The sequence below is a fragment of the Lingula anatina genome, chromosome 10, assembly GCF_051362555.1.
Source record: "Lingula anatina isolate TDL-2025a chromosome 10, LinAna3.0, whole genome shotgun sequence".
Lineage (NCBI taxonomy): Eukaryota > Metazoa > Brachiopoda > Lingulata > Lingulida > Lingulidae > Lingula > Lingula anatina.
The window spans coordinates 19,533,775-19,546,923 of NC_141776.1; the positions used below are offsets into that span (position 1 = coordinate 19,533,775).

The 13,149-nt window shown below is 38.2% G+C and overlaps 1 protein-coding gene across 5 annotated transcripts in view; it reads right to left on the reverse strand.

The window, feature by feature from the left end:
• The window catches only part of LOC106175865 (GTPase-activating protein skywalker), a 34,137-nt gene that overhangs the window by 3,144 nt on the left and 17,844 nt on the right, over nt 1–13,149 (reverse strand). For 3 of the 5 annotated variants that reach the window (XM_086996703.1, XM_086996704.1, XM_086996705.1), the window contains 9 exons: nt 11,246–11,362; nt 9,549–9,856; nt 9,161–9,262; nt 8,600–8,690; nt 8,299–8,399; nt 5,927–6,151; nt 4,611–4,703; nt 946–1,104; nt 444–658 (listed from right to left, as the gene is read on the reverse strand). In XM_086996703.1, the coding sequence (XP_086852829.1) occupies nt 444–658; nt 946–1,104; nt 4,611–4,703; nt 5,927–6,151; nt 8,299–8,399; nt 8,600–8,690; nt 9,161–9,262; nt 9,549–9,856; nt 11,246–11,362 (1,411 nt within the window). The remainder of the gene's footprint in view (nt 1–443; nt 659–945; nt 1,105–4,610; nt 4,704–5,926; nt 6,152–8,298; nt 8,400–8,599; nt 8,691–9,160; nt 9,263–9,548; nt 9,857–11,245; nt 11,363–13,149) is intronic. The other 2 variants (XM_086996707.1, XM_086996706.1) reach the window with 2 other exon arrangements.

Genomic DNA, 13,149 nt, shown 5'->3' on the forward strand with positions numbered 1-13,149 from the left:
CCAGATAAGCTTCACAGCTTGATATTGGTGGTCTAAACTGCCACATGAAGAAACAAACTTGGTGATAAGATGGGACTGAGAGACACTCATTCTCCCCAATTGTTAGCATGATACCTTTATCCCTAACACAGCACACAAAACATGCACATTAATAATCCTTCTCCATTCCCCCTCTCCCCCATTCAACTGACTCCTCTTTCTATCCCCCCCTCAACGGCTCCTCTATCATTTCTTCTTTCTCTCCCACCCTACCTTACTGACCTCTCTCTCTCTCTCACACATCGTCAGACAGTGCCTCCTCCTCTCTCTCACATAAACAGACAGGCAGTGTCCAACTCACCCTCCTCCAATAGAATTAGAGATGTCTCTCTCTCTCTATCTCTCTCTCTCTCTCTCACATACTCTACCCCCCCCCCCCCCCCCCTTTCCCCCAGGACACTCACCCTCCTCCAATAGTCAGCATGGTCCTGTCCCCTGCCTGGAACATATATCCTGTATTAGAGATCTCCTCTGGTGGCTTCTTCAGCCCAACCCACTCAATCTTCTCTACCTCTGGTACAAGAGTGAACAGAAATGTCTCCCCCGTCCCAAAATATGTCAGTCTTTTCTCGTACTGTATTCTTTCTGACCAGTCGTTGGAGCAGTAGGCACCAAATACCTGAAGTAGAATGTGAATTAGAATTATTTTTTTACATTAGTGAAAAAATTAATGTGAAGTCATAATGTTAGAGCGCTTAAAAAGAGTAAAACTTCCCCCTTGTACTTCTCTTCTTTGAAAATATTTTATATAAAATCTTGCAACTTCCTTCACCCCTCCCAAAAAACAGAAATAATAAATAAATAAATAAATAAACTCTACTAATCACTGGTAAAATTTTATTATTTATTTATAAATGGAGATAAAATTGACATCTCTGAAAAAAAGTATAATTATATAGTTCCCACCTCATCTTTCTCTGTTTTGATGACCAGAATGACGGCTCCTTTGTTCTCTATCTTCTGGTACAGCGTGATGAGGCTGGTCCCGTGTTCCTCCGTAGAAAACAACAGCTCTGGCTGGTACACAGTCATCCTGTATGGCAGCCATGACCAGATAGTCTGCAGCTGGAACAGTCAATATGAAGTCAAGAGTCAACAGAAGTAAAAATAAAGTGGCCCAGGCCTGTAGCCAGGGGGGTTCGGGGGGTTCGAAAGAACCGCCCTTTTTGTCAGGAAAAGGTCCATTCTGGGTACAATTTGATCTAGGCACACAAAGATATCATTGTTAAAGGTCCACTTTTTCAGAAAAAAAAAACCCTGCCTTTTTGAATTTGCTGGTTATGGGCCTATGGCCTTTAAGCCCGTGGTACATTCAGAATTTTTGCCGTGTCTATCCATGTCATCAAAAAGGTCAATAATACCAGTGTGCATTGGTATTTGGCACATAGCAATTAAAAAACCCTTTCCGCAGGCAAAAACCCAACAGGAGAACATCCATCACTGTAGAAGGAGCTCCCAGCTACCTAGCCAATGTTTTAGCATGTCAGTGCCATAAAATATGCATTACCATTATGCTATCAGGTGGGCAAAAGCCAGAAAGTGCAGTAATGGTTTCTCGGCTCCAGTATGAACATCTCATGCTCTTGACCTTACTGGAGACCTTGAAAACCACTCTGAGCCTCTGTGACATAAGGAGAGACAAAACTGATACATTGGTTAGCAAGTGCAACCTAGCCTTATTTTATAGCAATCTGATTTTTGCATACCTGTTTTTTTTTTTTCCAAAGGTAAGAATACCTTGGGTATTAGTTCAGTAAGTGGGAAGAAATTTACAATTTATGCCAAGAAATACAAAAGTATTCTTGTTTTTATATCCTTAAATCACCCACACTGTGGAATTGAATTTTGACCCCCATTAAATAAAACATTGACTCAAAAATTAAGCTGTCATGTTCATTACAAATCATGTCTAAAAGCAAACCAAAAACCAAAACAAATTCTGACTCTGTTTACAGAGAGTTGTCCATCATTAACCAAATTATTAATTTTGTCTGACCTCAACTTGTTTACCCAACCATTCAAGACATGCACTACAGCCAAGGCACACAGGGCCTTCATAGCCCCTTTAGAATAGCACATCTTGGTTGTCCTGTGATGTCAATTAGGCTATTTCCAGTTCAGGTAAAACTAATTCGAGATGTACGTTTACAAAGGACACCTGGAAGACATATGCCAAGCAAGAGATTTATGCTATTCATAACTCTGAAGTAACAAAGTACATAACAAAGTGCATATCCTTTCGATACTTCTTTATCAACATATTATCAGGTACCATTCAAACACTGTGAATGTATGTATGTGTGTGCAGGGTGAGCATGGTACAAACTGAAATCAAATCAACATAGTTGGCAATCACCAGTACAATATATAAAAACAGCAAACCATTAACCTACACATCTAGTTATGCACCTGAACACAACTTTAGCAGGAACAGGTAAAGTTGGAATTATTTAACCTTTAAGTTGCAGGTAAAAATGTAGGTAATACACCACTCAAGGCCAGACAGAGTTTCAAAATCCGTCTGCGTCCTAACTTCTCTGTTATCTCCAAAATGATGTTCACCACTCAACCCACCACAGCCTATAGCCACCTTCAACACATCATATAAGTTGCACACATGATATTTACACATGGAGGAAGTTTCTAGAGAAATAGCAGCCGTTTAGTGGGAAAATCAGTCCTTAGCCTAATGATAAGATTGACCTGGATGGTTGAGTGGTTGGGTATATTGTTTGTAGGGTAGTTGAGTGGTTGGGTGTGTAGTTTATGGGATGGTTGAGTGGTTGGGTATATTGTTTGTAGGGTAGTTGAGTGGTTGGGTGTATTGTTTGTAGGGTAGTTGAGTGGTTGGGTGTGTAGTTTATGGGATGGTTGAGTGGTTGGGTATATTGTTTGTAGGGTAGTTGAGTGGTTAGGTGTGTAGTTTATGGGATGGTTGAGTGGTTGGGTATATTGTTTGTAGGGTAGTTGAGTGGTTGGGTGTGTAGTTTATGGGATGGTTGAGTGGTTGGGTATATTGTTTGTAGGGTAGTTGAGTGGTTGGGTGTGTAGTTTATGGGATGGTTGAGTGGTTGGGTATATTGTTTATAGGGTGGTTGAGTGGTTGGGTGTGTAGTATATGGGATGGTTGAGTGGTTGGGTATATTGTTTATAGGGTGGTTGAGTGGTTGGGTGTGTAGTATATGGGATGGTTGAGTGGTTGGTATATTGTTTATAGGGTGGTTGAACAGGTTGGGTGTGTAGTTTATGAGATGGTTGAGTGGTTGGGTGTGTAGTTTATGGGATGGTTGAGTGTGTAGTATATGGGATGGTTGAGTGGTTGGGTGTGTAGTTTATGGGATGGTTGAGTGGTTGGGTGTGTAGTATATGGGATGGTTGAGTGGTTGGGTGTGTAGTATATGGGATGGTTGAGTGGTTGGGTATATTGTTTATAGGGTGGTTGAACAGGTTGGGCAGGTGTGTTTTGGGAGTGCGTGGGGTTAGAAGAGCACATGGTTGGAATAATGGAGTCATGCATGGTTAAAGTTCTGTTGCAACTTTTTCCTGGCTCACCCCCTCAAAAATGGTCCATTTTGCCTAGACTATCAAATCATGCATAAACACAATCAACATAAAGGTGCATGCAAAGGAGCAAGATTATGATAGTTATTACTGAGGTGGGTGAGATTGGTAAATGATGACAATGTGTTAGGTGTGACAATTTGCTGGATGTGACAATGTGTTAGGTGTGACAATGGAACTTGTTCATGATTCTACAGTGAAGATAGAGGCGGGAGAAGGGAACTATTAGAACAATGAAGGAACTGTTAGGACCAAAACATTCAAGTGGTCAACAAGTTAGTACTAACAAAATGCAGGAAGAGGCAAAAATTCAACTTCCATGATTTCACAATTCAACAGTTGTACCTAGCAATTGTTGGCTCTACAACAAGTTTACAAGAACAATATCAAAGTTGTATATAGTCTTTTCATTAAAAATTATTTTTCTTTCAAAACTGTATCACAGAAATTAAATCTTGTTGTAATTATGACAAGGAATCTTGACCAAGACAGAAATATCAATCATGTAGACAAAGAAAGCTTGAGTTATGCCAAAAAATTAACCCAAGCTACAATGGTAAAATGCGACATATAATTTTGTACAAACCTGTGGTCACACGTCAGTAATTCTGACATTAAAAATCTAAGGTGTGCTCAGACTGGGACTTGAAACTTGGATCGGTTTAGGTCTCAACTAACCCTACAACCTACCCAACAATAACATCAGTGGGCTGAACAGTCAACATGTAAACATAAACATAAACTCTGGTACAGATAAGTTAAATTCTCATACACTTTCATTTTAAATCACATACACTGTTGATACATTGAATTGAAGCCTTAAAGAGAAAGCTTAAAAGTGTTATTTACAAGGAAAATGGATAAACTGAAACATACACCATTAAAAGCAACATTGATCCAAGTCTACACCAAAGTCTGAGCACAACTGAATGGACATCTATAAATAATGGGATGTCTGACCACCAAACTGACCCCCACAAGGAGGACAGCTAAGAGGGTCAAGTACTCACTTGTTCCAAAGTCAAAACATTAGTCTTAGCATCAGCCAGCGCAATTCTACCCACTGACCTTGACCTCCCGAGTTTGCGATTACATGGAAGCCACTGGAGAGGCAGCAAGTTAAAATTGGAGAAGAGATGTTAGTTGATGGAAAATGTCACACCTAACACACTGGTAGATTTCAAACACAATGTTAGTGTCACCATTTTTAATCTGTAACCTCCAACATCATATCGCTGTGTCAGATATGTACGTGTCACAGCCAGCACACTTTACATCACCCCTGACACATTTGATTTCACACCCGGCACAATTTATTTCACACCTGACACATTTGATTTCACACCCGGCACAATTTATTTCACCCCTGACACATTTGATTTCACACCCGGCACAATTTATTTCACCCCTGACACATTTGATTTCACACCCGGCACAATTTATTTCACACCTGACACATTTGATTTCACACCCGGCACAATTTATTTCACACCTGACACATTTGATTTCACACCCGGCACAATTTATTTCACACCTGACACATTTGATTTCACACCCGGCACAATTTATTTCACACCTGACACATTTGATTTCACACCCGGCACAATTTATTTCACACCTGACACATTTGATTTCACACCTAACACAATTTATTTCACACCTGACACATTTGATTTCACACCTAACACAATTTATTTCACACCTGACACATTTGATTTCACACCTGACACAATTTATTTCACACCTGACACATTTGATTTCACACCTGACACAATTTATTTCACACCTGACACATTTGATGTCAAGTAAATAACAGCCACATAAATTTCAATATAACCCTCATTAGTGTTAATGAATGGTAAGTGAAAGAATTAAATAAAGTTATATATGAAAACAGAGTTGAGTATGTTAAATAAACAAATAGAGCGTAAGGGGAGAAGCAGTATTATAACATTTAGTCTCAATATTAGTCTGAAAGGGTCCAGTGCATACAACTCAGAGATAGAAAGAAAGTGCCTTCCAAGGTTAATATTTAACTTATTCTCCATCTAAAATTAATTTTGCTCCACTTCTCCTCCCCGCCTCCCCTGAGCTCCCCCCTTCTCCAACCCAACCCCTCCCCCATCTCAAATCCTCCTCCTCCCGTCTCTTCCACCTCTCCGCCTCCACTTTCTTTTTTACCTACTCCCCACCCAATCTCTCTCTCTCCCCTCTCCTCCCCCTCCTCCCACTCGCCACCCCCTCCTCTCTTCCCCACCCTCCCCTCCCCTCTCATCTCCTCCCCCCACTCGCCACCCCCTCCTCCCACTTCCCACCCCCTCCTCACCTCATCATGTGACAAAATGGTAGAGTTAATCTCATGTATAGGCATGGGAGGTCCAATAAATGACTTGTTTGCCCGCATAGGACCGAGCGATTCCGAGGACTTGGCTTTGACCAGTCCATGACTGCTGCCGACCCTCAGGTGGACCTTGCTCTTTAGGAACATGTCATGTTTGACATACAGTTTGTTGATATCCTTCCGCTTGAGCCCTCTGATACCAAATGCCGTCTGAAAAAGATGTAGAAAAACAACTAGATAAGCAGTTTGAGTTCCAACCTTCCCTACGGCAACTTAATTCTAGATTTATTTATAATAAATGAATCACCTTTTAAAATATAATGGATTTTTAGTTGACCCATTCCCGACTTGTCATGAAAAATTGATCAAATTTATCTTAAAATCAAGCTAACTTTTCTTTTCTTTCTTTCTTTTCTTTTTTTCTTCTTTTTTTTTTTTTTTTTTTTTTTTTGGTGAAAGCCCAAATACATGTTTCTCATCAGCACTTGCTGAAAATTTGAGATGTATGAACTCCATTTTACTTAATGGGCTGCACATATTACGTAAAAGATATTGTATTTTTAAAGCTAAAGCACGCTCCTAAAGCACTTATTACAAACCCTGTATATTATCAAGCTGTGTGTACAGACTTTAGCTCCACTTATATTCCATTACATTATACTGAGAAAGACTGAAAATAAGGTGTGTGATTCAGTTTTATTGCAGGTCTTTTTCAATCTCAAAAAAGACATTTTTGACTCCCAAAGTTTTAAATCTGCCAATAGTCTGAAAAATCTCACCCCTGATTGTATTCTAAATACTACTTACAACAACAATCTTGGGCAGACTGAGATTTGCAAGGTTGGGAGTACTCTTCCATTTTCCTTTATTCCCATCGCTCATGTTTATCTGTGTAATGTGTGTATTCCACGTCCACACTATCAACCTTGTGTTAAGTAGTCAACAGTATCATTTACCAACTAGAAACCTTACGTATGCAAGACATCAGAATCCTAAATATTTTGCTAAAACCACTTTTGGATCTAGTGATAGGAAAGTCACTTCCATTAACTGAAGCCAAACAGCCCTGTTCCTAATCTACGAGTTCAGTGATGGTTTCCTTCAGTATACAGTCAAACACATCCTCCAAGCATTATCCACAGAAAGAAATCGTCTACCTCCTGTGAAAGTTCTTCATCTTGCTCCAAGAAATTTTGCTCAGTGTGTTTAAACTGAGACTTTCAACTTCTAAGACTATAGTATAAGCCTTTTCCAAAAGTTCTTCAAGTTCTCCTTGGGATCCAAATATGTGTGCCCTTACAAGTCACTAACACATTACCAAAGAAAATAACCCTACAGAGTTCTACCTCTTGTGAAATTTCTCCTTCAAACTGTCTCTAAAACTAACGTCTGGAGTCAGAAATCCTCAAATGTTCTACTTCTTATGTAAGTAACCCTGTACACTTTCGCTGTTGTACAGCTCTAGTTTCCAGGAGCAGAGAAAAGGTCACAAGAAATCTGACTTCTGTGGCATTTGGGCTTAGAAGAAGACGGTACTTCTCAGCTGATGATGTTCAATTACCAGGATTTATGACTCAACATTCATAAATAGCTCACAGATGTTATAGCACTGGCAATAAAAATAACAATAACAACACACTGCTTTTCACCTGGATTTAAGTACTAGTAACTGTTGTTTTTCCAAACAGCATATTAATGAAACTGACTCAAAAATAAAACAAAATATTTTTTTTCTCGTCTCCATTATGGTTAACCTATATTCAGTTATCTGATCAATAATTACAAATAAAATCACACTGATACTTTTTCATTCATAATGTCTGTCTAGTTTATATTTGATTTATATTATATTTGCAGTAAACTTGGCTCTATACTACATTTTATACCTCATGGCTTTATCATTATCCCTCACAGACCTATACATCTGGCAGCTACACAGGTAATTTACCTTTTTACTCATAAATAAACCTGTACTCCTGTACAACAACCATTACTACCTATGCTCAAGGTCTTTTCCTTCTGATGGTTACAGGGTGTGATTACCTTGAAACCCCTTCCTTTAAGTTTACATAAAATCTCAGTGCTTTATGTCTGTTTATTTTCTGGGAGTGGGGAAACATTTTTGTTTAAAGTGCGATTGAAATGCCCTTTTAAAAGATGTCCTCTAAAATTTGGCCAAGAAAGAGGTGATATCGGATTCAGTTTCCCTGACAGGTCGTCCAATAGTCACTATATCTGTATTTATTCCTTATGAGAGATCTCTATTGTAACATCAAGTCAAAGGTCAAACTTTCTACAACCAAGCACTTCTAAAAGTGAGTTTGAAATGTTAACATCTACATGGAAGTCACTCTTACCTTTAAGAATTTTTCCACTGTAACAATATTTTTAATATCCCTGCAGAACTGACTAATGGCTGCTTGGACAGCAGCACTGGTACTTATTGCACCGTCTCTCGCTGGAAAAATAATACAGCATTTTAATTAACAGGGCAGTTGTAGTATTGTGTTGATTAATATATATATATATATATATATTAATGATTTAATAATTTATTCTATTGAACTAAATATCTAAATATTCTACCAATATCTGAGAGAGAGAGAGAGAGAGCGAGAGAGCGAGCATTGCAGCCATTGAGTTAGATATGCCACTGACCTGCATGTTTCTGGAAGAGATGTAACACAGCCAGTGCAGCTCTGTACAACACTTTACGCCCTTCAAACAGATAGCAGTCTATCACACGTAACTGAGAAGGAAAAAAATTCACTGCATTAAAGGTGTCATAAACAAAATTCTGTGCCATATCCGCTTTTTCCTGGGGAAAAAAATCTCAAGAATTTTTTTTTTTGTTCTTGAGAATCATTGCTGAACCTGTTCCTGCAATTGGATTTGATGTTAGTACCACACTGTCAACATTTTAAACTCACATAGTACATGGGGAACATCTCAACCATCTCACCTAGCACAATGTGAAGAACTCAACCATCTCAACTAGCACAATCTGACTATCTCAACCATCTCACATACCACAATGTGACCATCTCACATGTACAATGTCAGCGTCTCAACCATCTCACCTAGTACATTGTGAAGAACTCAACCATCTCACCTAGCACAATGTGAAGAACTCAACCATCTCAACTAGCACAATGTGACCATCTCACATGTACAATGTCAGCGTCTCAACCATCTCACCTAGTACAATGTGATATTTACCATGTAAGAAAATGGAAGATCTCTGAGCAACCACCAGAGCCAGCCTTCAAATACTACATCTACCTGCTTTGTATTGCGCTCTATAAAGCTGTGGGCAGATTTCTGGAAAGGAAAAAAAAATACACATGAAAATCAGAAAAAAAATTCAGAACGCCATTAGACAGTTTGCACATTTTTTTTTTCATTTTTAGGTGTGATAACTATGAGTGTAATTTTTTCAAACAAGTAAAAATATTGTACAATTTAGACTGTCACCTGAGACAATGGGTCTTCAAATGAAGAGATAAAGACAAAAATCTAGGTGATGCACTTCTAATTCCATAGACATATTGCTTCTATATCTGACTTCACATGTAGGTCATTTACTTTATCTCCTTGCTCTACTTACAACAAATCTTTTGGTGAGGTCCCTTATTACCAGTCCCGTGGCCTGATACGCCAGCTTGGTCTGCGATATATGCCCCATCTTACTATGCAACAGACCATAGATTGCGTTAAAAGCATCTTCCTCTGCCATATAGTGCAGACAAAGACAAGTGAGCGGGAATAGCGCAGGACTATAGGTGATGTCAGGCTCGGTGTACGCTATGACACATATGATACGCTTGGCACACTGAAGACCCTGCTCATTCAGGAAGTAATGTGTGGTCAGCTCGTGGTCTACGAAGGCAGGGAGCGTGATGTCTAGATGGCGCTCTGAATCAAGAAAGGATCTTCTTCATTACTGTTGTAATGTATTGCTTTCATAAAAATTATGACTTAAAAAGTTATAATATACCCTGCTGGTGGCAAACTGAAACAGGTGAAATTATATATATATATATATCTATATATCTATATATATATATATATATACATATGGCATTAATAAGGAACAAAATGATAAAATAATCCATAGATGGCACTATAGTGCAAGAGAAGACTGTCCCTGAAGCTGTAACACAATGAGATGATATAGTTTGCAGTAGACATAAAAATAAAGACAAAATGAAGTATATGTCCAGCTTATGAATGGTTCCACATTCTTGGTGACCTGAGCAATGTCCAATCACTTCTTTTAAGACAACCCATATGTCAGGTAACAATCTGGCTGAAAACTGAAAATTTTAGTTAATCAAGTGCATCACCATTATCAAATGGATTTGGTTAAAGTAATTGTAAATACCAACTAAAACGCCATGTCCATAAATAAGAAATGAAAAACTGCTAATACAGTCAATGCAATCAAGTGGTCAGTTAAAAATTTACTTTTTAATTCAGAGACTACTTTAAACAGAATCAAGATATTGAGTAAAAAGTATTTGATCAGTGTACACTACAATATAATTAAAACTAATGTTATGTATACTGTTTGATATCAGCCAGCTGTAAGTCATATTTTAAATAAAAATCATAGTTTGTAAAAATTTCTAGGTGTGTGGAAATTCCAAGCATTGAATTCTATCCCAGAAATCAATAGAATTATCTCATGCTATTAGAAATTGATTAAATCTTTCAGATTTCAAATTAAACATGTATACAAACTCCATTTGCTATGAAGTATTGATTGAGTTACCTCGTGCATTGTTATCAAAACAATCCACACAATCAGGATACAATCCTTACACTGTTGGTTAATGCTAACCTCTCATTCCAAATAATAAGCAAAAGTGCAAAATCAATTTCAAAGATGCAATTAATAAATTGTTAAAAAGCAAACCACTACTGCCCCACGCAGCACACTGTTAACTCAGTTGGCTACACTTTTTTTTTCAGCCAAATCAATGTGAGAATCATGACTTAATTTTCCCCATTTATATACTTATTCTTATTGAATGACAGCAAGCTATGTTTGATATTTGCTATGCTAGTGTTAGCTTACAAACTACAAAGTACTGTAAGATTTAGCTGTCAAACCAAGATGCAAAAACCTTTTATGCAAAGCAGCAAACTAAGAAGAAGCCTCACACTTCCAAAGTCCTGCAAATGAAAAAAATACCAGCAAGGTCAAAGGGCAGAGGCCAAAGGTTATGACCCATAATACAGAATCTAGGTCAAAGTGAGGTCAAAGGTCATCTAGTGTGCTGCAAGCCACTCTGTACATACCAGGACAGGAGAAACTGACGCTCCCCCAGTTTCCATAGTAACTCTGGTTGCGCCGCATGCGATGGTGAGAATTTTTATCTGCGACCACACTTTGGGATCGCATCATTTTTTCTGCACCTGGAAATTAGGGATGTTTTTTGGGGATAAAAGCAAGCCACATTGATTTCATTTAGCCCGCCAACCATTAGTCCATAAATGTTTTTTTATTGGCAATTTGACTGAATTATTTTGAAAAATGTGTACCCAAAATAGAATACCTAGAGAGAGGGGGCCTTTTTCTTTAACCTTTAAAAAAATCCACATGCTTTCAAAAAGTTTTAAAAGAAATTATCAAATTAAGCATTTCTTTTTTGTCAGCACATAAATATTTCAGACTGGCAAGAGCTGTATAGATAATAAAGAGAACAATCTAGACATAAAGCAATTGAAAGCAACATAATGCAGTTTCTCTGCGTTCAAACTATCAATCTTAAAAAAATAGCTCAAACTAAAACATGACAATAACTGACATTTGCATTTTAAAAAAGTGACATGCAAGCTCTTTTCAAGCTGATCCAGTACTAGTCAAGTACAAACCAGTACAAATCAAACAATTCACAATCAATACTCATCTCAACTAACACATTTGATACTCAGCACATCTACAGCATCCAAAATCTTACTCAGATAACCTTTTAAAATTGTTCCAACTCATGTTACCAATGAGTTTTGTCCCCCTAGCCAAAGCCCATGAACAGGGACTCTCCTTGAAAGCAATCATATTAACAGACTAACACACCTCCTCTTGGCACTGAGTAAAATTCAGAAAAACTGGTGATTTTTGGAGTACATTGAAAACAGGTGTGTTAGTCTGTTAACCTGATTGCATTTAGCTAGAGTACCAGTGAAGATGGTGCCCATTGGCCAGGTTGTAAAAATTAATCCTGAACAGCCCCCTTAAACTTACAAAACGTCAGATGTATGGTTGCTCAATACCTATATATATTTAATGGATGAGGGGATTACTCTAATCCTACCAAGCAGTCACTGGTGAACAACAGGTTCTTCCTATGCTGACATTATTTCAATAAGGTCAAGATTAGTAAAAGCTTATAAGCATTTAGAAAATAAATGGAATGTAAATATCCATAAGACCTCCTATTTTCCTGTTTAAGTTCATCCTGTAGAGATCAAGTCATATTATTCACTCTAAATAAAAGAATGCCAAAATCTTGGTATAAATATTAAGGCCCACTTTTGATAATTCATCCCTTTGTGAAAACTGACCCCAAACCTTATTATGTAGAGATGGGAAGCATGTACAACCTTGAAAGACCCAGTGAACTGTTCCAGCCTGGGGCAGGAAATTACAGTGAAATTACACCCAATATATGGGAACAATTTTAAGCAAATTGGATTATATCTAACCTCCCCCGCCCCCCACAGTGATCAATCAGTTAATGAAAGTTGTATTATTACAAGAGTTCATGTATGCAGACCATCAGGTTTGGTTATTAAAAAAATCTGTTTTTGTGGAGAAAAAAAAAACAACAAAAAACAATCATTTACATTCAACCCATGTAGCATCTGTTAGCTAAGTATGTCCATTAAAACTTGACCTTTGCAATGTCAGCTGACCACAGGTCATCACTTGACCACTGGCAAGCTAGAACCGTGGACTGGACGTGTTCACATGTAACATGGACGTGTTCACAGGCTGGGACAATGCCAATGTGCCTGGTTAAAAACATGACAAAATGAAAGTACATGCATGCAAATAGTGAGTGCTGTCCAAATTACCCAGCATGTTCTGACCCTGGTTACCACTGACCATGGTGAGACCACAGGCAAGACACGACAGAGCTGAGCCTGCGCCAAAATATTTTCACCTCAGGCCTGTTCTGAATGGGAGTGGGAGGGAGAGA